The sequence below is a fragment of the Berghia stephanieae genome, chromosome 1 (genome assembly GCF_034508935.2).
Source record: "Berghia stephanieae isolate SIO BIC M18660-M18661 chromosome 1, UCSD_Bste_1.3, whole genome shotgun sequence".
Classification (NCBI taxonomy): Eukaryota; Metazoa; Mollusca; class Gastropoda; order Nudibranchia; family Aeolidiidae; genus Berghia; species Berghia stephanieae.
In genome coordinates, this window is record NC_088360.1 from 39761538 (window position 1) to 39788325 (window position 26788).

The 26788-nt window shown below is 33.2% G+C and overlaps 1 protein-coding gene across 2 annotated transcripts; it reads right to left on the reverse strand.

Moving 5' to 3' along the window:
* On the reverse strand, positions 1-26607 carry LOC144974362 (atlastin-2-like). 2 transcript variants are annotated; one of them, XM_078917186.1, is made up of 14 exons: positions 26464-26581; positions 23620-23634; positions 20031-20245; positions 19731-19865; positions 18156-18260; positions 16539-16589; positions 15316-15378; positions 14627-14719; positions 13977-14115; positions 13133-13260; positions 12706-12762; positions 10640-10711; positions 9128-9559; positions 1-7837 (listed from the first exon to the last, which is right to left on the reverse strand). In XM_078917186.1, the coding sequence occupies exons 1-14, from the start codon at positions 26498-26500 to the stop codon at positions 7730-7732; spliced, it is 1650 nt and encodes a 549-aa protein (XP_078773312.1). In that variant the 5' UTR covers positions 26501-26581; the 3' UTR covers positions 1-7729. The 2 variants fall into 2 exon arrangements, with proteins under 2 accessions (XP_078773312.1, XP_078773321.1); XM_078917195.1 differs by lacking the exon at positions 23620-23634 and having other exon boundaries at positions 26464-26607.
* Between the last annotated feature and the right edge of the window lie 181 nt (positions 26608-26788).

Below are 26788 nucleotides of genomic sequence, written 5' to 3' on the forward strand. Positions count from 1 at the left end.
TTTTTCCATTGTATCTACATTTCTATTTATGCTACCAGTTTGAATGGTAATTCTGCTTCACACTGCTATACTGACTAACACTTTGGAAGAGCAGGACTTTTGTTTTGTTTAAAAACCTTAAATATGAGGCATTAGGGGATCTTACATTGCCTACCTGTGTTGATTATACAATCCAACACTTTCAAACACATAGATGAGATTAATATCTGAAATTCCTTTATAACAAGGTCAAAGTCATAAGCATATATATTTGATATCCCACACATTGCTCCCGTTTAATATCTCTTGAAAACAATTAAGTTAAATTATTCAACCTGAGAGGTTGATTTTAAGCGGACTACACTGTAATCAAATGAATAAACATGAATCTCTTTCATATCTTATACAATTTATGCTCATGTTGATCATCAGTTGATCACCCACTTTACCTGGTGCTATATATTTATTTCCTACGCAGATGGCAAAGAGCAAAGTGTAATTCTATTTGGCACAGTGTAGTCTGTCAGTGACACAGCTATTAATCAATAATATGAGAAACTTTATATCCAATCCTACATATGGAATCTATAAAATCTATCATAAGATTAAAATGTCAATGAAAATCTTTAGGAATGAGACATCAACTATATTATTATATTACTGGGACACATGAGTAATTGTCGACTCGAATCGTAACAGCTTTATAATTGGTTTTTGATTTAAGGTTGAGATCCTATATAAATTTATATTAAAAAAAAAAAAGAAAAGAAAAAAAAAAAATAAAAACATGTAAAAGTAAGCTAAATATTCACATTGCTGTAATGGTTTTGATTTCTAATCCATTTATTTTTCTATTATTCGTGTAAGCCTGTGGATTGTGTATGACTGCCCATGCGCAAATTAGAAATTTAGAAATCATAGGCTCTAGTTTTAGTTATACGATGGTTTTAATTTCCCATTGAAATATCCTTAATTAGCACACCAATGGAGTTGGGTTAGTTATAAAAAAAAGGTGTCATTTGCCCAAAGCAGACCTTGGTGATTGCGAGATTATCAAGTTTGTTGTTTTTAAGATTTACTGTGCTTGTGACACTTTAAGGTCATTTAAGAACCAGTTAAAATGATCTATATTTTGTTCAAATAGGGATCAGAATTGGATTCCAAGAGCAATCTATCAATGTTTGAGATTACCTAAAAGTCCCATAGGATTCCACAAAGAGGAATGAACTCAAATGTTTACAAAATATATCAAACAAAACAAAAAAATAATTTAAAAAAACAAACTAACAACATTGTAATGCACAACAGAGAGATTATTTTGAAGGAAAAAAAAATCCCCCCAAATTACCATTCATTTGACTGTTTCCCTCCCAGTTAAGGACTTCCCGAGGACTATGCCAAAATCAAGCAATCTCTTTCCAGGAAAAATCCATCCCCATGTTGTGAATTATAAAACAGCACACGTGGTAGAGTGAGCACTGTCATCTTTAGATTTGTCAGATCTAAAGAGATCTATTGACTGTCTGAATATAAAAATATGTTGAGTTCGGGCCCACATCAGCATGCTGGTGAATGAAAACAACTCGGAAAACAGATACAGCACCAGTCTTTGCTTTGTACCGAAAGGTTACCTGCTGCTGCGCTGTGTGGCCTTGAGCTAGTAACCTCATCCTAGTTCAATTTGCGGCACTGCACTGCGACTGCTGCCTCGGTTATTCCAGTCTTACTTTGGAATAGACCCTCACGACAAATTTCCCCTATGGGATGAATAAAGGGAGTTTTATTCTATTTTATTATTTATTTATATCAAAGATTGAGATATCAATTTCTTTTGATTTTTCTTGTTATTGTTGAAATAAGCCAATTTTGAGGGATCAAATATTCATTGGGCACTATGCTATTTGCCACAAGAAATAAATATGAAACTTTTAAAAGGAGTTTTCTGATACTTGCAGCACCTTTAGGCTGAAAATAAAAAGATATTGGAACAGTCAACATATTTTACATCGAGAGTAAAGCTGCATTAACGAGAACCCAAGAAAAAGTAATATGAGGAGACTTAGTTATGTGATTGCTTGTGATGATTGTCAAGGATAATTTATTTACCGAGACAAATACAGGATGTTGAAATCTACCTAACTGAACAAATTTGAAACTACAACCCATCCCCCAAAATAAAAATAATGGATACATAATTGGCTTATTGAGGCCAAGGGCAGACTGCAACTAAATTACAAAATACCAATAAAACTCTTTTCATCTTTTAAACAGAAAATTTCATGGTAAATACTCATGGCTTTAACAAAACATGTAAATATGTACAAGCAAATGACTCAAGTCTCTGCAGTTTCCAAACCTCTTTCTAAGTATTTACAATATGCAGTAAATATTGTCAACTGTAACGAAACAGAGATACAAATTGGAATGTCATATAGTATTCTTAACTGATTGAAGTCTTCCTTTTCCCACTATTTACGCTGCACCAGACAATTAACTTGGACAAAAAAACAAAACAATATCAATATTACCCTTTTTCAATGTTCAAATCAAAGCAAATAAGCCAAAACTATAATTTACGTTAATAGTTGGAGGAAAATATCCTATTAATCCATTATCTAATAATATAGACATAATCTTAAAGAATTTATAAAACTGCTCTTTTTTGTAAAACGTCCTTTAGTATATGTCAGAAATGAAAGCAAAGGCTCGCCCTAGCATCTAAAAAAATAATGCAAAAAAAAATGTTTTTAAAAATATCAATATTTATTTTAAGGGCATAAGACTCGAACATTTTTTATGATGATTAAAACGATGAAATGAGAATGAGTTTGAAAAATAAAAAAGGTGAGTCATAATGAATGGGAATTGAACCATATAGGGAGCAAAAAGATTTGGTTAACAACCAAATGCTTAAAAATCATTTCATTGTGGACGCTGTGGTCCAATCCTGAAATGCAGCCTTAAATTCATGTGAAGTGGCAAAAGCAAGCTAACTCCATTAATCTTTTCTCATGAGCACTGTTCACGAAAAGAGAATATAAATAAATAAAACTTCCTCTTAATCACCCCCTCCCCCTTCTGACATTGTGATTCTCCATATTCTATATATATTCTAGTGCAATTAGACAATTATGTACATGTATCAAATAATTAAATAATACACATGATTGCTGGAAGATCTTGTTCATATTGTACATTTATATTAAATTATCATGTAAACCAAATATAGCAAGATAAACATCTACCATAACAATCACCATAATATGACCAGAGGCTTATGACTCACTAACAATGAATACTTATTGGATTTTGTACAAGTAATAGGTTGAAACTTTGCTTGATTGAAGAAATTTGTTCACTTCTTAAAGTTGAACTTCACTTTTCAACCTTAGTTCTGTGGAAATGGACAATCAACATCTGGAGATTTAGAAAATAATAAAACCAAAATTGAATTTCCAAAAATTTAGATGAGATCGAAAGTTGTTTTTGTTTTGTTTTTTTAAGGGTTTTACGGCGCTTGCAACACATTTAGGTTATATCAGCGCCAGTAAAAAGGAAGAAAATGCGATAGTAAAAATTTCTAGAATTACAATTAAAGCACCCAAGAAAAAGTAAGACAAAGGGGAATTGAGAACAAATAGGGCTCAGATGTAGATTCCAAGAGCATACCACCAATGTACTTAGTTTGAAATCACCTACAAGTCTCATCCAGACACAAGCACAAAATCCAACAAAGAGGAACACACTCAAATGCTTACATTATACATTCAAAATAAAAATAATAATACATAACAGAGAGATGATTTACAAGGAAAAAAATATCATCTCCCAAAACAATAACTATGCATTTGACTGTTTCCCTCCCAGCTAGGATTCCGGCCAGTGCCAGGACAAAACCAAGTAATCTCATTCCGAGACAAAGACAGAAAGCATGTTGGATAACAGATAAAGGGGGATAGAAGACACAGTTTGTACCTCCCTGCCCGCTATGGGAGGTCAGGATCCCCACCCAGAGATCGAAAGTTGCACTTCTTTACAAAACATTTAAAATCAAAGGGGGAGATGAAATACTGTAAATTTCAAGCTATTGTTCCAAATCGTTAGCTCAATTCAGTAGATTAAACATTACAAAATCATTATCACCATTCTGTGAATTCCCCCCCCCCCCCCCTACTTGAACACAAGACCCTTTAAATGGAACACAAAACCAGTAAATCTCTATTCATAATAATAGCTATTTATACCATAACTTATACCATAACTCATGCATACAAACATTTTAAAATCTGTAAATGGAATAGTTAATAAATAAGCTATTTCACGAATATACAAAAAGATACCATCTTTTCCATCAAGAACAATTACATTGAAAAAAAAAAAAAAGAAAGAGGAAAAACGAGTAGTCAATAAATGCCATCATAGTTGTACTAGTATCAGTACGAGTGGAGAAATGTGCATGAGATAATACGATATGAGAGTTAGGGTGATGAAAAAATACAAGGATTTGCAGACATGTCTTTTTATATTCAAAGTAAGGCACAAGTGTATCATAAAAGATGAACTGAATAATTTCAAATAATTTTTCAAGCTTGCGTCATTGAAAGGGCGGGACAAGAAGGCATTCTTTATCATTTCAAATAAGAGAGACTTGTTAACAAAACTACGAGACTAAGGACAATCTAAATAAGAAAACCATACAGACACAAGAACATTTTAGATTCAATATATTGTTGAGATAGAATATACATTTGATGATTAAGTAAAAATAATTGAAATATTGAGCAGGAAAAAATCAAATCGTTTTGATTATCTTAAATAACATATCGGACAGCAAGGTATGAAGAGGTAAATCTATAATTAAGACATTATATATTTATACATATATATGAGAAACTATAATCTCATAACAGCCCTATTGTCTCATTAGAGCTATCACTGTTTTGTTTTTGTTTTTAAGAGTTTTAAGACGCTTGCAACACGTTTAGATCATTCAAGCGCCAGTAAAAAGGATTAACAATTGAAAGCACACAAGAAAAGGTAAGACAAAGAGGAGGGTTGACTTTTGTTTTTAAGGGTTTTACGGCAATTGCAACACATTAAGGTCATATCAGCACCATTAAAAACAAAGGAAATGGGATAGTAATAAGTTCTAGAATTACAATGAACGTACCCAAGAAAAAGGAAGACAAAGAGGAATTAGTTCAAATCGGGAACATACGTTGATTCCAAGAGCGCACTATCATTGTACTTAGTTTGAGATCACCTAAACATCTCATCCAGACACAAGAACACGACCCCACTAAGTGGAATACACTCAAATGTTTACAAATGTGTATTTAAAACCAAAAATATGTAAACGTACATGACAGAGAGATGATTTACAAGGGAAAAAAAATATCATCTCCCAAAACTATAACTATACATTTGACCATTTCCATCTCAGTCAAGGACTCCGGCCAGGGCTAGGACATAACTCATACCATCAAAGACAAAGACAGAAAACAACTCGGAAAACAGATACAGGGGATAGAAGACACAGCGTGACATCCTGCCTACCATGTGAGGTCAAAGACCCCATCCAGTAAGAGTTATTACTAAAACATCATTACAATCAAGGATCATGAATATTACAATATCTCATGGAGAATATTACAATATCTCATGGAGAATACGTACAACATGCTATATAAGTCAAATATAGACATCACTGTAAAAGGCAATCAACAATATTTTTCTTTTTAATATTAAAAAATATTTAAAAAAAAAAAAGACATGCAATAATCAAAATTTCATTTTAAGAACAAGCATTTTCAGAAACTTTACGCTCTCTAAAAACAGGCTATGAAACATCTGTCAAATTGTGCAACACAGAAAAATTTTGAAACATAAAATATAAATCAATATTTTTAAAAAGAAAGAAAAAACTTGTTGCAATTTAAATATTAAAACAAACAAACAAACAAACAAACAAAAAATCGAAAAATGCTATTGTCGAAAAGATTCCAAATAAAATTTTATAAAAATTACGATGATTTCAAATCAAAAATTCTAACACAAATGGCAAATGATATGTAGTACGTGGAAGAGGAAGAAGAAGAAAAAAAAATAAAAAAAGAAGAAGAAGAATTAGTAGTAAAGGTTGGGAACTTTGATAATAATAATAACTAATTTACTAATAAGTTAATAGTCAGCGGAAATTAATCAAGACATTTTAATTTGTATACCATAAAAATGACTAAAGATGGAGAGAAAAACCCCTCGTTTTCTATTGTGTAATAAAGCTACTCACAAAAAGGGAGAAAAAAAAAAATGTGTTGAACCAGTAATGCCCTAGTAAAAGATATGCCTGCACCACTCTATTCATAATGAAATCCTTAAATGATATACCAAAACATTTCCCAGAGAAGAACAATATATGTCATGTATGTGAAAGGAAAAAGATGGAAATTTACTCAAAGAATATTTCCATACGATGACAAACTCATCCCACTGCTATCCTTCTTACTATTATAATCCATAACACCTTCCTTTCACGGTCAAACAAATATTATATATATAACTCTTTTCTTACATCAAATTCTTGCATAAAAGCTATTTCAAAAAAAAAAGAAAAGAAAGAGAGAAAGCAACAAAAATTGCATTCATGGAATATAAATAAATAAGGTCTCCGATGTAGATCAAAACACCTCATATTGAGTCATGTATGTTAAGAGAGAACCATTACCAATCAACCAAGGGAAAAGCCGGATTTGAAAAATCCCATCAGGCTGATCGTATAACTGACATAAACTCCAAGAATGGGAAATTTTCTTTATAACAGGAGTTGGCTGTAAAGATTTACGAAAAATCATTCATTAAATTTTTTAATTTTTTTTTAATGGAAAAATAAACATCATAACTTTTGTCAGTTATTATAAATATAAGACACTACAGTTTTAAAGAGAATGGTCTGTTAAACAGATACATGATTTTTTTATGATAAAGTTGTCGATCCTTTGAGAATATATGACTTTCATAAACCTTATTGGACTGCTCTGATATAAATTGTAGAAGTTTCTAAACTGAATCATTTAAGGTGTAACCCTCATTTCAGCGCTGAGATCACATGCTTAGTTTTGTGTATTTCAAAGTAACATAAATCCAATGATAAAATCCTTCAAACCAACAAAACCTTAAATGGATATTCATGGGATTAGAGGGCCACAATCAAACTTAATCATTAATCAAAACTTTTTTCAATGTCTCTGAAGCTTGAAATTAAAAATGGACCAACATTCTAATTGAATAAATATTTAAAAAAAAAGTAAATGAATATTTAACAAGGATTATTTAATTGGCACCGAATCAAATACTTACTGTTTATGGGTATTAAGATATTCAAACTAACAAGTTCTCCATAAAGCAAGTTTTGAAAAGAGAATGATATGCTAATGATTCCTCAGGCCTTCTAAAATGATGAATCATAAAAATGGATGACTTAGTCGTACTTTTGGAACAATGTACTCATGTTGTCTAAACTACCCAGGGTCATATCCACACAAGGTAGAGGAATGCTATGGAAAGGGAATATTTCTGCGTTTTCACTCTTGGACTATTAACTAATGGCTGAAAGCTTCACACTGAAGGAATGAATCTGCAAAGTAAACCTCATTCCCATCTTCTACTGAAGACTCCAAGAACTATTATGGATGATAAAAATAACATCATAGTCAATGTTGACAAGACTTCCACAATAAACATCATTATTATCTCATCTTGTTTTCTTCTTGTCAACGCCAGTGCCAGTTGGCAATCCTTGTTGTCGAAGAGCTTGTTGGACTCCATGTTCTGCCAACCTTGCATATGCTTGACTCAAACACTGGGGAGGGAATAAGTGAAGAGAAGCAAAAATATATTAAATCAAAGGGAGAAAAGCATTGCAGGTTGATAGAGATGAAATAAAAATATCCCACAATATTAAGGGGGATTTAAAGGGTACATCTGAAAAATAATTGGTTAATATATCAGTAAATAACCTCCAGCCAAAAATCTCTACTTGATTTTTTTCTCTAAATATTTGATAGATATTTAAATACAACGGTTAAAACTATTTCTGATACAACAAGAAACTACTGCTTGATTTTGAAAAATTCTTAAAACAATTTTTCTTTGTTACTAGTTTCCTTTCCTCCCAGCTGAAAAACAGTATTTCTCAAGAAACAATTAAATATAAAATGCGAAAAAGTAAATTTCAGAATGAAAAGAAAAGTGACAATTAACAACATTTTTAATTCCAGACATCTATCATATGCGCATAGTTTACCCAATCACCACACATTTCACCTTTGAATAAAGATAGAGTCCAAGAATACAGTAAGAGTAAATCTACCTAAATGTTGACAGAAAATCTTTCAGATCATTACTCCTCTCATCCATGACCTAGTTTAATGTAGTTATAGATATAGACCTTGAGTTTTTTTATAGCGCAATTTCCACTAAACGTGCTCAAAGTGCTTTACAAAGGGTCCGTGACCAACAGCAACACATAACATGTAGAACAAGACATGACGCCTGTTAGGCGCTATTACAATTTTTTGACCGAGACAACGCTGTTGACGACCAGGTACTCATTTTACACCTGAGTACAGTGAGAGAATTTGAGTAAAGAGCCTTTTCCAGGGACTGAACTATGCGCCGTGCGAGGTTCGAACTCATGAGCTTCCGATCTGAAAGACCACATAGCCCTAACAATAATGTCAGTTTTGTTACTAAGGCTTTAGGCTCTCCAAGTGAAAGTAGTAAGATATGATTTAAAGACCCAGCTGCAAAGGGTTCAGAAAATCCCTTCCCAGCAAACCTGGTTCACATGACAATCTTAAACTCAAACTGATGATTACAACACTGAATTTTTTTTTTTTAATGATACCAATCCAAAGACAAAAACAAAAATAACAATAGACATGAAAAGAACATGTTTGAACCATTGTATTGTTATGTCATTTGGCTCAATTCTCTCAAGTTCAAATGAATGGGATAAAAACAAATTTGTTCCAATTTCCAATTACGATGAACTCCATAGAGTTAGGGTAAAAAATCTAAAATTCAAGATCGGTTCTGTGATGATAAAAATATGAAAAGAATTATGTGTTCTGCTCATTATTTTACTTACATTATCCCATAAGAGATCAGCGAGTTGGTCAATGGAAATGGAAAGGTTCCGATGTTCCCCAGAATACCTCAGATACAACCATGTGACTAGCAACACCAGGAATATCAGCATGACTAGATTCACCAGATTTGCAAAGGTCTCCAATCCGATAAAACCCAAAACACCGGACAGGACATAAGTTACTACAACTATTGTGAACAGGACAGCTGGTGTACGAGCAGCACTGAAAATGTTCTTTGACTCATTATGCTTGCTGAAATTCTCAAATGACAACGTGAGGTCCGCTTTCAATTTGTCCTCAAAAGCTTGGCTGAATTCGGGCCCTCCCATTTTACGTGTTGAATGGAAGCGGTCAAGAGTGATTTCAACCAGTCTGAGATGTTCTCTGTGTAATGTCTCTGGATGGAGGTAAGGCTTGTCCCCTCCACAGATCTGGAGTAAAATAACACAGAAAAAAAAAATCATATATATACAAGACACTTTTACTCAAAAACAAGAGATTGTAACCAACTGATTTTACATTTAAAAATGGTAATTTATCATAATGAAAGATGCTTGGTTTAACTTTCTTAAAGGATGTTATGGCACCTGCAACTCTATAATGTTATTTGTCTCAGCATAAAGGAAAATGATGAGAAACAAATATCTTATACTTGCGTTTACTAGCACTTGAGAAAAAGACAAAGGAGACTGGGGTGCAAGAGAAAACTCCCCAAGTCATACATTTTTGTGTCTAGTCTCCGCCAGAAGAAAGCTGCACACAGGTACGGACAAAAAATCTAAATCAGGGATACAGCTAAGAACTCCAAAAAGACACAAGTGGTAAAACCTTACATTTACACACAGAGAGATAATTTATGAGAAAAAAAAAATCCACCCCCAAAACTATGATCATCTGATCTCTTTCTGCAAGAGAACCAAGCAGATCATTTAAAAAAAAACAAAAAAAAACTAAACAAAACCCAAAACTACAAATAGTACCATTCAAGAACAAGAAAAGAAAGCCAAATAGTTGGGACAATTCATATTGGATCTCCAACATCAGCTTAATGAAAAATGAAAATGTCCTCATAAGACAATTTGCCCAACTTATGGGAGACCAGTAGTGGGGGAACTTTTACTAATCTATTTTTCCACTTGTTCGAGTGTAAACCTCTTGAAGACCACTGACTAACATTTCTCCAACTAAATACTAGTTTCAGTAACACACTTAACAGTCACATGGAGCAACAACAAAAGACATCCAACTTTTACGACATGGCACAAGACCAAAGGGCTAACATCGTGAACTCAAATTAGTAAGTAAAAATATTTTCCACTTTTCTATTTTTCCTCATCCGTTAAAGTCCAGGAGGAAACATTTTTTCCATTCATGACAGAGAAACATGATTCTGGTTAAAGGATATGTGCATCTTACATGTGGGGATTCTATAATTTGAAATAATTTATCATCCAAAACTAAGCAAGAAATTGTTTATAACCTTATTAAAAAACAAAACAAAACCCACTCACTTCTTCCATGGATGCATCATAGAAAGCCTTACAATTTGCCACAGCTGCCAAGTTATTAGCTTCCGCGGTAGCCTGGAGTGAATAATGATAAACATAGGAGAAATTTAGAACGGTTACATTTTTAAAAAAGCGATCATAAAATTTAGCTTAACTAAGAGGTAGGCAGACCGACAGATTGATATATATATATATATATATATATCAATCTGTCTGTCTGCCTATCTCTTAGTTAAGCTAAATTTTATGATCGCTTTTTATATATATAAATATATCAAGAAGAAACAAATCATGAGATAACCCTCTCGTGTTCAGATTATTTTTGGGGGAGTAGATAATGAGTTCCCTATATGGTCATGTCAATCATGTAGACATCCTTTGATGATATAACCCTACCCTTTGATATCTGCAGTCGCCTTTTCGTTTTCTACGGTCACTCATGACTAAACTCCGCCCAGAAACAATTTCATAGGTCCGTCCATCACCACATTTCAAACTTTTGTTCTCGTGAGTTCTTATGTTTTTTGATCGAAGAACGATTGGCTATTGAGAATCTTGACCCTTCAACGGTTGGTCGTTCTGACAGCTCACGTATCAACAGCCGTCAACAATACATCGAGTCATCGCTGAAACAGTGGAAGATGCTGATCGCATAGTGGCGTCACAATCACCACGTTGTTGAATAAATTATCCAGGCATGGTTGATAGGTAAAAAAGCCAAATTATGTTCTAGTAACATTTGAAACAAACAAAGTATATCACTGATCTCGTCTCATTGAGATATAAACAATGATATAAAAATCAAGAAAATCGGGCGTTAATAAAAAAAGTTGCTAAAAAAAGATAAAATAAACAAAAGCAATTTTTAAAATCAAATTTATTCGTAAAACAGTTGGTTTTCAACCGATTTTTCTGAAATAAGGACCAATGTTCTTCTTTTTTCAAGCAGATTTCAACAATGTGACTTTCAAATTCCTCAGATTTATATTTTTTACTTTTAGATTTTAGCTTTTAGGCCTTCTCAAAAAGGTGTTATATTCCTTGCGTAACAATAGCGTAATACATCGACGGCGAGAAGCGTCGTTTCGGCCATCTGGATAGATAGCGTGTGACTCACAATTCTACACGAATGACGTTGGCGGTCGATCAAAGAGGTGTACCAAATTTATTTACCAACTACTTTTCTTAGTGCTAAAATTACAAAGTAATAATTTCGGATCAGAATAAATAACTCTGAAGTTCCTATCTCTTTATTACAATAAAATTGATACCACGAATGACAAAATCGCCCCACAGATAAGGGAGTTATAAATTATTCATAATATTTTTTTAATTTACAAAAAATGTTATCAAAGTCATTTTTCATCACCAAAGACGTAATTTCCCCCCGATTTTTACCAAACAAAGTGCAATGTCAATGATTTTCACTCGCAAATAAAATAGGATTTAAATCGCAATTTCTACAAAATATTTCATTGTCTGTCGGCAAATTTATAAAAATCAAAGCTGAAAACATCCTGCGACAGTGACAGGGCCTGTTTTTTTTTTTTTGTTTGTTTGTTGCTTTAGGTCTCTTCCAACACAATTGAGGTTATATGAGAGACCGCTGAAACAAAAAAACAAACAATCTAACAAAAATAGTACAAATGTAAATCAAAATCATAACCCAAAGATATCATAAGCTAAATTATAAATAACCAAGAACAAACAGGCAGAAGATTTACAGAAAAAAAAAATATCCCCTGTCAAAAATACAATCACAAACCAAAGAAGCAGGATAGGCTAGTAAAGAGAAGAAGAAACGACATCACTATCGGATCGTACACCCATGCGAACATCATAGGTATACGATTCAAGGGTGATGCTCCCATCCAACCACCCGCACAGGGCCTGTCATTTCCTTCACAACGATTGGATTTTACTTACTGAGGCCAGTCTTGACTACCCCGCCCATGAATATTATCTGTTGTCGGTTTTTGTTGGGTTGAATCTTAAAGAGATAAATCCATAAAAATATAAAAACAGACATGGCTTTTTTTTTCATCATCAAAATGTTACACAATGCATACCTGTAGCATTGACTTCGGTTCTGGAAGCTCTTCCCCTTGGTAGATCTTGATATAAGCCTGTTATATAAATTCAGATAGAAAGGGTAAGTAGCATTAAAATGGCAGTAAAATATCTTATGATGACATTAATTACAGAGATTTAAAAAAAACCCAATAAGCTAGTAACATACAGTTAAGAGGCCCATGGAGCAAGGGTTTATCCAGTAAAAGAATGTTTATGATCCGTAATTGAAAAGGTTTATCATAAATTAATCTTTAACATTCATATTATTTATCCAGTTGCCAAATTCCATCTGGGTAAGCGAGTATGACTGAAAAACAAAAAGTGTGGTAGCACTAAAGTTCAACTAAGATCCATTGTATTTCAGTAAAATTGCGAAGTGAGATTTGGTAAGTTTAGTAATGATAGTTCATAGAGTTGATTCACCTTGAAGTATTCCAACATATCCTTACAACTGATCTTCTGACCATTTATTTCTTTCACCACAATGTTTTCATCTGCCAACAGCATGGGTGTTAGGACCTGGAGCTGGTCTAGAAAGTCTCTCTCAATATCTGCATGAAATAAAATAAGCACGAAAAATAAATTTTCATTTCTAAGTCTCAAAAAGCATGCAAGAAAAAAATAAAAAATTTAAAAAAAATAAATTAAAATAAACATTTTAAATTCCGAAATTGAAACAAAAGATCTGTATTTACACAAAGAGCAGGATTTTTACCACTATTTGCCACACATCATCTCAAAGCGGTATTCTGAATCTTAAGTTTTAATTATAAGATTTTTGGTAAATTGATATATGATCTTTTTAGAGAATGAATCCAGTTTTAACCTGGAAAAATAAAAAAACTAAGAACAACATAAAAAAGACACCCCTACAAATTTCTTGATCTGATATTTTGACCTTAAATAAAATTTTTGGCTTCTCGTCCACATCAATTAAGAGGTCGAGTTACATTGAATTGAATAATCACAATAAAATGCTCCAGAATTGATGAGGTGTAAGTAAACTTAGTCTTATATCCAAATTCATATATATCTTAAAATGCCTTTTCTTCAACATTTTAGCTTGAAAATTTAAATCTGAAGGAATAATTCAAATTTGATTTTTAAAATAGTTTGTAAAACGTTATCAAATCTGTTACATCACGGTTCTGCATTGATTGATGGATTTATAATCCAAACTGAGTATCGATGAGAATAGGTAAGAAACAAACAAAATCTTTTAAAATTCCTGAAAAACTTATGAGCGAGACTTTAAAAAAAGTCCCACCTTTCAGCTTGCCATCGAAATAAGGATTTGTTGCCACTCTAAGGCCAGGGTGTGGAAGAAGAAAACAGGAAATCTTTTCAAAACAGGAACGAATGTGTTTCCGAATTTGTTGCAACTCTGGATGCTGTTTATCTGATACCTGAAATCAAATAAAATTGGCAATGATCATTTAAAAACAAAAAATAAGACTGAAATTCAACCAAAAAGAGAAAAAAAAAAAGTTGCTGAAAAATGTAACAGAGTTTCCAGCTACAGTCTTATCCTAAAAAAGAAAAGTTGAGAAAAAAAATTCAAACAAGCAGGCAAAAGGCAAATAAGTTTTAACACATTGAAAGTAAAGTGTGTCAAAATTGATGTTTTCATCATGGTTAAGTAAACAAATGATAACAATATTAATATACATAACTCTTAAAATACAAGCTTAAACAAAAAAAAAAAAGTCTGACAATCTAAAAAGTAGATATAAAGAATAACTAGCGCTTGGCATTTCCAAAAAAAAATTTGTCTGACAATATAAAAAGTAGAAATAAAAAAGAGCTAGTGTTTGACATTTCATTTCAACATTTGGATTTTAGATCAATTTAACAACCTGCCACAGAGCATTAAAAAAAATATACTTTAGAAAAAAAACAACTGTCAACGTGACACACCTTGAGTCTTTTGTCCAGTATCTCTCGTCCTCCTGATGCACCATATGGCGCCTCATAGGGAAAACTCCAATCTCGAACAAGAAATTGGAGGGCCTGATAGGATGATAGACAATTACAAAATGAAAGGTATATTTTATGGGTGCCATTAAAAGAATTAAAACAAATGAAGTCCTTTGCTTTTAATTGTTAAAAAATAAATTTTCCCCAAACTGACCCCTACTATAACCTTCAGTAATATAGGATATGAATGCCTAGCATAAACTTTCAAATCACATTGCATAGTCCATCAGGTTAAGGTAAAGAGATGATCAAAACCACTTGTCCATTGTATTTCTCTAAAAATAAACAGATTATTATTTTCGTCAACAGTAAAAAAAAACATGTCAATGAGCCATTACTCAATTAGAAAATTGTCACAATAAATACTGGATAAGATGTAGCTGTATACAAATCATCTCAGTTAAAACCCTTTTATTTTTTGCTCCCCCATTAAAAATCTTAGCTATCATACGTCGTCAAATAATAATACATTTTAAATAAATCAAACATTACAATAAAGAATGTCAACAAATAAAAACAAAAATACTATGCTCACAACGGCTTCAAGAAATGCAATGTAATAAAATCATAAATTCATGCTGGTACAATGATACTGTTTCAAACAATATGATAAAATCGACATACCATACCTGAAAGGGTTTTGACACATTGTCATTTGCCTCAAGAGCTAACCTGCCATATTCTGTGAAGAGCTGAAATTGGAAAGAATGTGAATCAATTAAGATTGAAAATGCTGCATGCAAATAAAAAGCAGGAAATTGGTCAATGACTGAGTGGACAACATAATGAAAAGAGGAGTTCTGATAGATAAATTGGTAGACTCCGCCTCAAAATTGGGTTGAAGTTGGGTATTTTTCTGACCCATGTCTCCACCCAGAATTGAGTGAGTAGCTGGATCTGATGAAAAGTACTTTGTGAAAGTCTAGCCTCTTATCCTATGTGTAGCAAGCAATAGTTACTATCAATTATTTGAACCCACAGAAACTCTGATTTCATAGGCTTTGGGGCTATAAAGGACGTTTTTTTAAAAACAAAAGTTTGGGGGGAAGAGGTAACAATGAACCTGGCTATGTTGGACAAGATAGGGAAAACATCTTTGTCTACACATTGTAAGCACAGATATGTACTTTTTCCATTAGACATGAGATAAGATGATAGTTGAACATCACTTTTAATATTTTCCTATTTCTTGACTGCCTGCTATTTTTATTTTAACTATTTTTAACTATCCCTCATTAATTAGAAAAAAGTGTTTATTATTCTACACGAGTATTTGAGTGTCAATCAGGAAAAAAAAAAAAAAAGTCATTCATTCTCAGAGGAAGCTTTTCAGACCAAGATAACCTCGGCATCAGCCAGAGAGCAGTGTCACAAAATGAGCAGTTGTTTTTTTTTGCTGAAGGAAAAAAACAAGAAGCAAAAAGCAGGGCCCAAACCAAGTCCTGCGGGTATTGATGCTATTGATGCGTTTAGGTAAAATATTCACAACATCTGCGCGCAAAGAAAAGTACCAGCACACAACATTTTCTGTAACCTTTAAAGTTTATAGTTTGACAGATGGAATTCAGTGAGACCAAATCAGCCAACAGGCAGTATAAAAACCATAACAAAGAGATGAGTGACGTCAACTTTCATTCCTTCTTTAGGTGCATTGGTGTATTCACTATGCCATCACGCTGCACTGGAATAATACTGCTTACTTGTCAGTGCTGTCATATTAACTTGGCAATGCTCCAGTATGCTTAACAACTTTTCACAAACACATTAAGACATAAACAGGAGTGGAAGGCTTTTAACAAATAGACAAAGTCGTGAAGACTATACTCTAGCTATGAATCAGAAATCAAGCTACCTGCAAATGTTGGAGATCATCCTCTTGGATATTTTGTGTTAAATTATACACCTGAAAGCAAAAAGTATAATAATATGATAAGATGATCAAAGTGAGTAAATGATATTTACAGAAGCCATAAAATACATAACAGCAATAATAATAATAATAATAATAATAATAATAATAATAAGTTATACTGATAACAGTGAAGATGATATTAATAATGCTAATAATAATAATTGAAAGAAAAAATGGAAGAAAATAATAAAATCAATGAATCTGTGAAGCATGCAATCATAACAATACCAACTTATTAGCATCATTAACAATAAAGACTAGTGCCGCTCTGAGGACCAGTACCACGGTTCCTTAGCTGAAAACCGAGGACTGGTTCCGAAGTGAAGAACCGTTGGCGGTCCTCACCTTTCTATTTTAACTATCCCAGCAATTCTAGTTTCTTTACTGCCTTTTCTTGGTTCTTTTGCCTAGGTCATTCGCCTCTCTTCCACCAATCACCACACATCCCACTAAATTAATCGCACCAACCCCCTCTTGCACACGACGATCTCTCTCCTCACAGTTAATTGCCCTCTTATGTGTGAGGTGGGGGAAGAGGGGTTGCGTGACGCATTGGACGATTACATTACTCGAGGTAAATTTCCAAATTTACTACACACTAAAGATCGCAATGACAATGATTTATTATGACATCATCCCTCTTCTCAAATGGGTTATTCTTTGAAATGAATGTGACTACTATAAGATGTGTGTTTGTGTGTATGTGTGTCGAACCTAGCAGGTCCGATTTTTTTTTCTTTTGTCTATCTGTTGTCACCACTCCTTTCTATCGCATTGTTGTAATTTAATAATACAATAACATTTAAATTTCTTTTGGTGATTTAATTAATCAAATAATGAGTTTCACATACTAAAGCTTTCTTCAAAAATAACAATTATAACATCTCTATTTTAAAACCCCCATTAGAATATTTGGGGGATCCGATAACTCAGTTGATAGAGCACTCTCTTTACACGCAAAGAAACAGAGATCGATCCCGGGTGCAGTCCAGATTTTTTTCTGATATCCCTGTCTACCCAGCAGTGAATGGGTCCGTTAGACCTGGTGAAAAGTACTTTGCGATAGACTGGTGTCCTATCCAAAGGTTGAAATATAAAAGAGAAAAAAGGGAATGGAGAGGAAAAAAGAAACAAATCAAAACAAACTCTTCCCATACTTTTGGTCCAGGATGCCAAAGACACAAAATATTAACAATCCCTTTTCCTTTCACTCCCCAACATTGACCTGACCTGCTCCATCAACCTTCGCGCGCGCACACACACAAACACACACACACACATGCTTAATGTTTATGTTTTGAGGCAACACGCCATCTCCGCTCTCACTTCCATTTAGCGGTTCTACTGCCATCTAATGCAGGCACGGTTCCCATCGTGTGACGGTCCCAATGATTCCTCAAGAATGTCCAATGTCGAAAAAGAACCGGTTCTTGGAACTGGATCTTGCTGTTCTCATTTCCCAGGAACCGTAGTACTGCAGCCCTTAAGCATGCTTGGGACCGCTCGGCACTAATAAAGACAGGTGGTAAAGAGTAGAAACTATGACAAAAGATTTACCTGTACAGAACTGATCATTGTGCTAAGTGCAAATATGGTAGCACAATCCCGTACGGTAGACTCACTGTCAAAAGCACCCTGTGTGTCCATCAACAAAACGGCAATCTGAAAAAAAGTGAGAGAGACAGGTGATTTACCAATTAGGTATAATTTCTAAAACACCATAGATGAGGAGAACAGAATTCCTTTTTTTCGAGTTTACAAAAATTAAAGTATTCTTATCAATATCAATACAACAATATTTTCAGTTGTAAAAGTTCTATAATTTCAATATCTGAACACTTCCATATCTTCAACAAAAAAAAAACAAAACAAAAATTAAACACAATTACACATGACTGGTTAACAGACATTGTGGTTCAATATTGTTGCTCACAGTCAGAGGTATTGAGTACCTGACAACTACTCAGTATTAAGATTCACAAAGCTATGTGCGGCTATGTGGTCTTGTGGTATGACTCGCTTTCAGATTGGAAGGCCCTGGGTTTGAGCCTCGCTCAGTGCATAGTCGAGTCCTTGGAAAAGACTCTTTACTCACATTCTCTCACCACACTCAGGTGTAAAATGAGTACCTGGCTGTTAACAGCGTTGTGTCTACCCGAATAATTTTTTAATATCGCCCAACAATCGTCATGTCTCGTTCTACATGTTAAGTGTTGCTATTGGCTAGTGACCCTTTGTAAAGTGCTTTGAGCACGTTTAGTAGATATTGTGCTATATAACAAAACAAAAAAAAGCTGAGTTGGAACCGAATATGCACGAGTAATCTTATACCTGGATAGTATAAGCTAAATAAATGTTTTTGCCTTATTTGTCTATCTATTCATTTATTGGTTTGCCTTATTTTGTTGCTGTTACACACAGAGATTTATCACATGGGAGCGGAATTTTAGTGATCATTGTCGCATTTGACAAATTCCGTTAAACAGAAGGTCAAAATAGAGGAATTTACATGGGGGAGGGGGGCAGGGTGAAGAATTTCCGATTCAGAAAATATAAATTCCCTCTTATTGAGGATTGCGTAATGAGAGGTTCAACCGTAGATCTCATTTAACCATTTTACTATGTCATCATATGATCAAGTTGGTACACAACTGCTTGTCTACAGCTGCTATCCAAAGACAAGAAGTTCTGACCAACAGTCTGACAGATTATAAACAGTTACTGTTACACATACATTTGTTCATTGTTAATAAGCTAAACTTTTTGTTACTGTGCCAGTCTAATGTGCACTGGTATTAATATCATTCTATCAAGATGTGCTAATCATCAGCCATTATTTTGGGACATTATTCTTGCCTGAATTCAAACTTGAGCTTTAGCATTATATGGCACAATATCCACTAGATGCGCTCAAAACACTTTTCAAGGGTTCTCCAGCCAACAGCAAAACCTAACATACTGGAAATGACGCCTTAAGGCAATATAACCGATTGCACTGTATCCGCATAATACCAAAACCTAATGACCATCCCTTCGCACTCACCTATTATGACCATACTAAATATCCACAATAATTTTTAAAAATTAACTGATTGGACTCGGGTTTCTAAATAAAAATAATTACAAACTGACCTGCTCACCATCCCTAGCAGTGACGATAAAGGGTTCACTCCACATGAGAATACCTGTAGTATCTCTCTCTGAGCCACCTCTCCATGAAAAACCCTCCAATGGAGCTTCATCTCCTCCAAGCCATCCTGAACTACCCTAAATATACACACAAAAAATAGAAGACAAAGGCAACAAATATGAAAAAAAGAGACCTCCAGAAAAAAATAATAAATTAAAAACAACAGAAAACAAATTGTATAACGTCAACAGTTTCTAATAATTTAAATACAAGAGCAATCACAAAAACAAAAAAAAACATACCTGTGCACTGAGATATCTCAAGAAAAAGTCTAGAAGAAAAGATTTGCCTTTTCTGAAGGACCCAGCAACAGAAATGATGGCAACTTTCTTGTCACATATGGATGGCTGAAGGAGGACTTTTTCTAAGGCATCCTCGTCCAACTCGAATTGATGATTCTCTGTTGCCACAACAATTTGAATAGGCTCTCCTTTCAGAGGCTTTCCCTTAGCAGAAACTGGAAGACAAATGAAAAGAAATAGCTTTAGGTCCATCATGTATCTTAATAAAAATGTCCATGCCTTGATGGAAATAAATGTTGGTACCACTCAAGGAAACACACATTATAGTGGCAATTTTGTATTGGTTGTTTGCTTTAAGGGACTTCATGTGACTTGCAGAACTTTTAGGTCACTTTAATTCCAGTTAAACGGATACAATAAGATTACAAACAAACAAGAAATAAAGTTAAATTAGGGGAACAGTTCAAACAGACAATTTAAGAGGCTCATCCAGACACAGAACAAGTACAGGACCTCAGCGAAAAGGGGGTACAATGAAATGCATACAAAAATGTTAAAAAAGATAAATCTATCTGATTGTTTCCCCCTTTAAAAAAAAAAGCCACAATAGGCATGGTCCAGGTGAAACCAATTGATCTCATTACAGAACAATGGCCAAGAATGAACAAATGATAATAAAAAAGGTATAGAATAAAAAATCACGGAGTGGACCGATGTTGGAACCTTTCTCTTGCCCTAATGGAATTCTGCTGTCTGCAATGGTCATTTTGTCAAGACTTTTAAAATATAAATAACTTCTGAATGAATCATTTCTGTGGAAACACTTCATTCTCCTTTTCCATAATGCTTCAAAGTTGATAAAGATGCAAGTATTTTACAAGTTAGCCTCTATTCCACTATTATTATACCAAGTTCTTACAATACCCATAACAAAAACATCAAAATTGAAGATAAACATACCTCTGCTCTACAACCAAAAAAGAAAAAGAAAAAGAAAAAATTAGCAAGAGAATATCCCAGGACACCAATGTGCTTTCAAACGAATATGAGTGGTTTTTATGTCAACATTAAGAGCGATTCAAGGAAAAACATATATACGTGGGTATTTAGAATTTGGTGATAATACAATTTAAAAAATTTTAATTTTTAAAAACGAAAAAAAAAACCCCAAACAAACTAGCATTTATTTAAAGCTGAAAGATAAATCATAAAGGATACTTTATAGGGTACGAAAGTGGCGTACATGTAATGCTAACATCAATTACAGTAAAACATTGTGATAATGACAATGGAAACAAATTGAACATGGCTTGTTAAACTGTTTACTATTAATAACTCTTTCTGAGGAAGTAATATCATTTGTTTTACCATGCTGTGGTGGACATAATCAATTTAAATATTATCATGTTATACAGTTCGAATTCTAGGGTCATATTCTTTAGGGATTTATTGACATAAGTAATAGAAACCGATTTGATCCTTCACATGCCCTGTAAACTATCTGGAGGAATTTGACCACACAAAAATTTATTATTCTATCGCTCATTCAGCATTGGCAAGGCACCAGTTCAATAAGAACAGGGGGAAAATGATAAATTTTTAATACTGAATGAAGAAAAACATCATGATAAAGTAAAAGCAAGTAAATAACAGAAAGTCACAAATAAAATTTATTAAGAGTGTATCAAGAGTGACCTCTTTGCTTAATAATTCAAAGAAACATAAAATGATCATTTAATTTTGATATCGTGTCAGGTAATATTAATTCTGTTTAACTGAAACATAAACTATGAACATTAAACAATTTAATTGAAAATAAAAGGAATAAAACTTAAAAGTAATAACACCCCAGATTCCTCCTTACATCTAAAGCGCACCTTGTGATCCCCGTGATGAGGAGGCCCTTTCACTGCCATGTTTAATTACAAAATAAGAAAAAAAAACGTAAGTTTAATACAAAATGAATGGTGATCAAGAAATACTTGATGATTACTTCTTCACTTAGGACAGCTTTGAAATTGAAATTTTCTTCACTTGTTAACATCTTATAAATGCTTTAGTTTTAAAACCATGAACCATTTGAGAAGAAAATACTAATCATAATTTTTTTTTTTTTAAATCTACCGAACAATAAGATTAAAATAAATACAGCTATTTTCTATTAAAAGAACTCTAAAACAAAAAATGATAACCAGAAGACATTTTTGTTGTTGTAAGTGATTCACTTATATTCAGAGATCTCATTAAATCAAATCACACATGGTCGTCTACTAAAGAAAATATAATTATAATTCTGATCGTATTTAAGCCATACACTATTATTGTACATAAAGGTAAAAAGTTTGTGGTCTATTTTATTTATGAAATTTTTGGTTCTGAATACATATATTTATTAATGAATAATAATAAAATGGAGGGGGGGGGGGGGGGAATCAATACAAAAATGAGTAAAAGTTGGGGTTTTTTTTTGGTATGAATAAGATTGAACCATAATATTGATAAAATATGGGAGGAGGTAATGCTTAAGATTTTCAAAATACCATGTGCTGCCATCACTGGTGCAAGCACCTGATTTGAAACATGCCCAATGCAAAAGAAAATAAATAATACATAACTGATGAGTAACGGTATGTAACAGAACATTAAAGCACATTAATCCAAAAAAAAAAATGGATTGTATACCCTGAACATTTTTAAAATGAACTTGGAAATATATCTGCTGTTTCCCTCAGTTGTGAAATGTCCTAAGCTTAAACCTTTAATACGAGAGGAGAATTATTGCTATCATTTCAAAATCATTTTAAAACTAGAGTAAAGGCAATGAATGATATAATGCGATTCATTACACTGGTGCAGTTTATTATTATTATTTGTTTCCATATGAGATTCATGCTTTTTGAAGATTTTTAAAAAGGACTTTAAAATATATATGTTCCACTTCATTTTGATATGCCTAAATCCCTTTCTTATGCTAAGAAAAGTATTTTTGCCCATTGGTGCAATTATCATTTTCAAAATTATTTTTACACAAGTCACAGGAGTTTAAAAAGACAATGAATGATAAGGTGCAAATCATTTCCCTGGTGCAGTGCATTATTTCTTGCCATGACAAGACTCCCACATTTTGGTGATTTTTAAACCCCCAGTATTACGATTAGTTGTTTCTTCACATATTAAAAGGCACACCGACAAAAAAAAAAAAGTGACGTGATTAGTGATACAATAAAATTTCAAATGATTCATTTCAAAAGATTGGTGTTTCTAATAAAAATAATAATTTTGTACACAATTCAAGATCCATACAACAACAACAACAAAAAATGATCTGTACTCGATTGTATAATCATATACACATATTTAGCCGTCCACTTAGTCATAGCTCTTATCAGTACAATACAAAAATATTTATTTGCATTATTCACGTTATCATTATCTTTTTTTTTATCTCATTATTTGTCAATAGTTTTCAATTGTAAAGAAGGGTATTGGTGCAAAAGAAGAGGGGAAGCTATAATAGAAGCCAAGTCTATGACAAGGGGGAAACCATGAAAGAAACATAAGAGTAACACGTTTCTTTGAACAAGCATACCTGAGGCTATATTTTCTGAAAAAATGTGTAGAAAAAAACTTTGAAACAAAAAAACCAAACTGATAATCGACAAATAATTTTTCTTAAAACGTACAACTATCTCATACTTGTTAAGAACAGATTTCCAACATTGGTAATAAAATTTGTAATTAACAGGTCAAGAAATTAGCTTTTACATTATAAGGTGAAGCAATCTCCACAATATCATCAAAAATAAAATTCAAACAGGGAAACACAAAATTATAATCTAGTCTCCTAAATTGGTAACTCAAAATTACACGGAACTAATCGGTTTGTTGCGTTTAGTAGTTTTATGATACTTTAAACATTTTTTGAAAAATATAAATTGATTGTTAAACCTACTTAAAACATCATGTATGCTCATTCACATCATCATATAGTATTCAAACAAGGCCACCAGACATAATAGAATTCAAAACATACAAAGGTAGACTTAAAAGTCTTGATGTCAAAACTATAAAAGATACGAAAATGACAAAAGTATAAAAATAAAGGTTAGTTTATGTCCTTTCCGTTTATCATTGTAAATTTCAGCAAGGTCAATATCCCGTCCAAGTTGAGCCGCAAACGATGCACCAATATTGCATTGCGTCGAAGAGGAATTCATGTGTAGCAAACTTCAACACCATCGAGTCACCTCCACCCGCACCTCGCCATGACAACCAAAATTTGTCTCCTTGAGGTCTCTTAAGTCTTAAGAAAAGGAAAAAGTCACTTGGAGCTAAATCGAAATTGTAAGTGGGGTGTTTACTAGTTCTACGACTTCAAGAAAACTTCCTATTTCAATGCGATTATGCATTTGTGTGAGCATTCTCTGTATCCAACAGGACCCAGTAACCCAGGACCTCCCAACCTATACATCCAACACTTCCTTATGAAATTCCAAGCCTTTGTGAAATGTATGATTGTTTTGTAATCTGATGAATGGCTTGTCAATTTATTCTTGATTTGCTTCTCTCGATGCAGTATGTGGATGACCACTGCAAGCCTGCACATTAATGTTGGTGGAAAGAACATCGGTTCTAGTAAAGCAGCTAACCACCCTCGAACTGTTTGAAAACTAACACATGAGTCATCATAAACACGTTCAGCTATCATGAATGTTTACGTATGCACATTACTCTGCAGTATGTAACTCGGTCAAGGCACACTGTTTATTGCATATTTTTTTTATGTGTCTAATTTCTTCAACCGACATGTTGAAATAAGGGTTCTTTCAAATAAGATAAATTAAAATATAGAAATAGCAGCTAAACAAAATTTGGTGCACTAATAGAAGAATAAATCATGCACATTTTGATCTTGGTAATACCGAGTGACTTAAACACAATCAGAAATACTCAATAGCCATCAAGACTTTTCAGTCAAGCCTAGTACTAGTAAAATCATGGAAATAGAAATGTTAAACAGATGGTAGACATTGAAATTAAGTAATTACTCAAAAATAGACAAATGGATAAAAGTATTGACATTTTTTTCCTATTTGACAAGTAAACACCATAGTACTTGTTTGCAACAGTGGATCAGACTTTACTTATCTTCTTCAATAATGACTGATATTACATTAATCCATTCTGTAATGACATAGATTTATCATGAATATAAAATCATGAAATTGTTTTGTAATATCATGGAAAAATAGCCATATACTTTTATTGATGGATAAAAAGCGAGGATAGCAGAAGAAGGCCATGGAAAAGGCAACTAAAAATATTGTGAAACAATTATTTGTTTTAATTGTAAGAAGTTTGTCACCTGATTTTTACTAGACTTGATTTGATGATCTATTGGCCATATAATCCATGTAAACATTCTTTTACATCAAACCCATATGTTAAGCCATCGTGCTTCAAGAATTAATGTTTGTTCACCATTTTACTCTTCCTCACTTAAGGTTCGTATTATTTATCAAGCCAGTCATGAGAAGGAAGGATATTTGTGATTTGCAGACTAAACTTATTTGATGTTAAAGGCAATCCACTGGTTTGAACTGGAAATTATTATTTCCTTATTAATCATTATCATTAAACAGTGATGAAGAAATGGTTTTGAGATAATTATCTATTTTAATAAATAAATTCAATATTGAAGGAAAGTCTTTTTATGACATTTTTTAAATTGAAGTAGGCTATTATTTTTTTATCATATTTATTATTCTTATCATTTATTCTTGTTCTTCTTGGGAGACCTTCCTTAAGCTACTACATCCCAAGTATTCTTGTTCTATAGTAGTAGTAGGGGGTTTGGGAGGGGGGAAACTTTTTTTTTTTTAAAGTCTCCCCCCTCCCAAACCCCCTACACGAGAACCTCTAGTAGGGGGTTTGGGAGGGGGGAGACTTTTAAAAAAAAAGTTTCCCCCCTCCCAAACCCCCTACTAGAACAAGAATGTAGTAGAAATGGAAGGTCTCCCCATTATTCTTCTAGACCTAGACTTAGACAGTGTCAGTGGTCAGTCAGTGACAGTGACAGTGTGATGTGATGGTGTCGATATACTTATTTATACAAAGAGACTATTGCTGGACTATCCTGGTAGTAAAATCATGAAAGCAGAAGCACCACTTAAAAAAATAAAAATAATAGCCAGCCCCCCCCCCCCCCCCCCCCCCCCCCCATCCTTTCTCAGTTCTTTGACTCCGTACTTACTTGCTCTTTCACCATGATAGTAATTATTAAATAGTACTCACCACAATCATCAACAAAAACAGTACGGTAGTTACGTCGTTCAACGTCAACAAAAATAGTCTGGGATGAAGAAATGTCAATTGATTTGGATTTGACAAGCTATACTATGGTCTTTAAAGTACAAGCATATAAAATACGAACCTGGGCTTGAAGGAGGATGATACATTTTCGCAGTCATCTATTTTATTTCTACAAAATTATTTATTAGAAAAGTCAGAAGACAGGCGACAAAGTTTGTTGAAAATTAGACGTCATGAGTTCCGTTCATGCGCAAAAAAACAAAGTGATGTCATGGACTACTTCTTGTTTACAAACTAATCACAAAATATATATTCATGGGCGCTAAAAAAAGCTTAAATTATCAAATGTAGTTTACAAAATAGAGATATTAAATATTAGATTTTATTACATTCCTTCAATTCTTTAAATTGTCATGCTTTTTTCAAAGAAACAGTAAAGAAAGGAC

Coding starts and splice junctions, on each gene's coding strand:
- LOC144974362 (XM_078917186.1), bottom strand. CDS start 26,500: ATGACTGCGAAAATGTATCATCCTCCTTCAAGCCCAG. Junction 19,866..20,030: donor TGAGATATCTCAGTGCACAG/GTATGTTTTTTT, acceptor GTGTATATTTAG/GGTAGTTCAGGATGGCTTGG. Junction 15,379..16,538: donor ATGATCTCCAACATTTGCAG/GTAGCTTGATTT, acceptor TTCCAATTTCAG/CTCTTCACAGAATATGGCAG.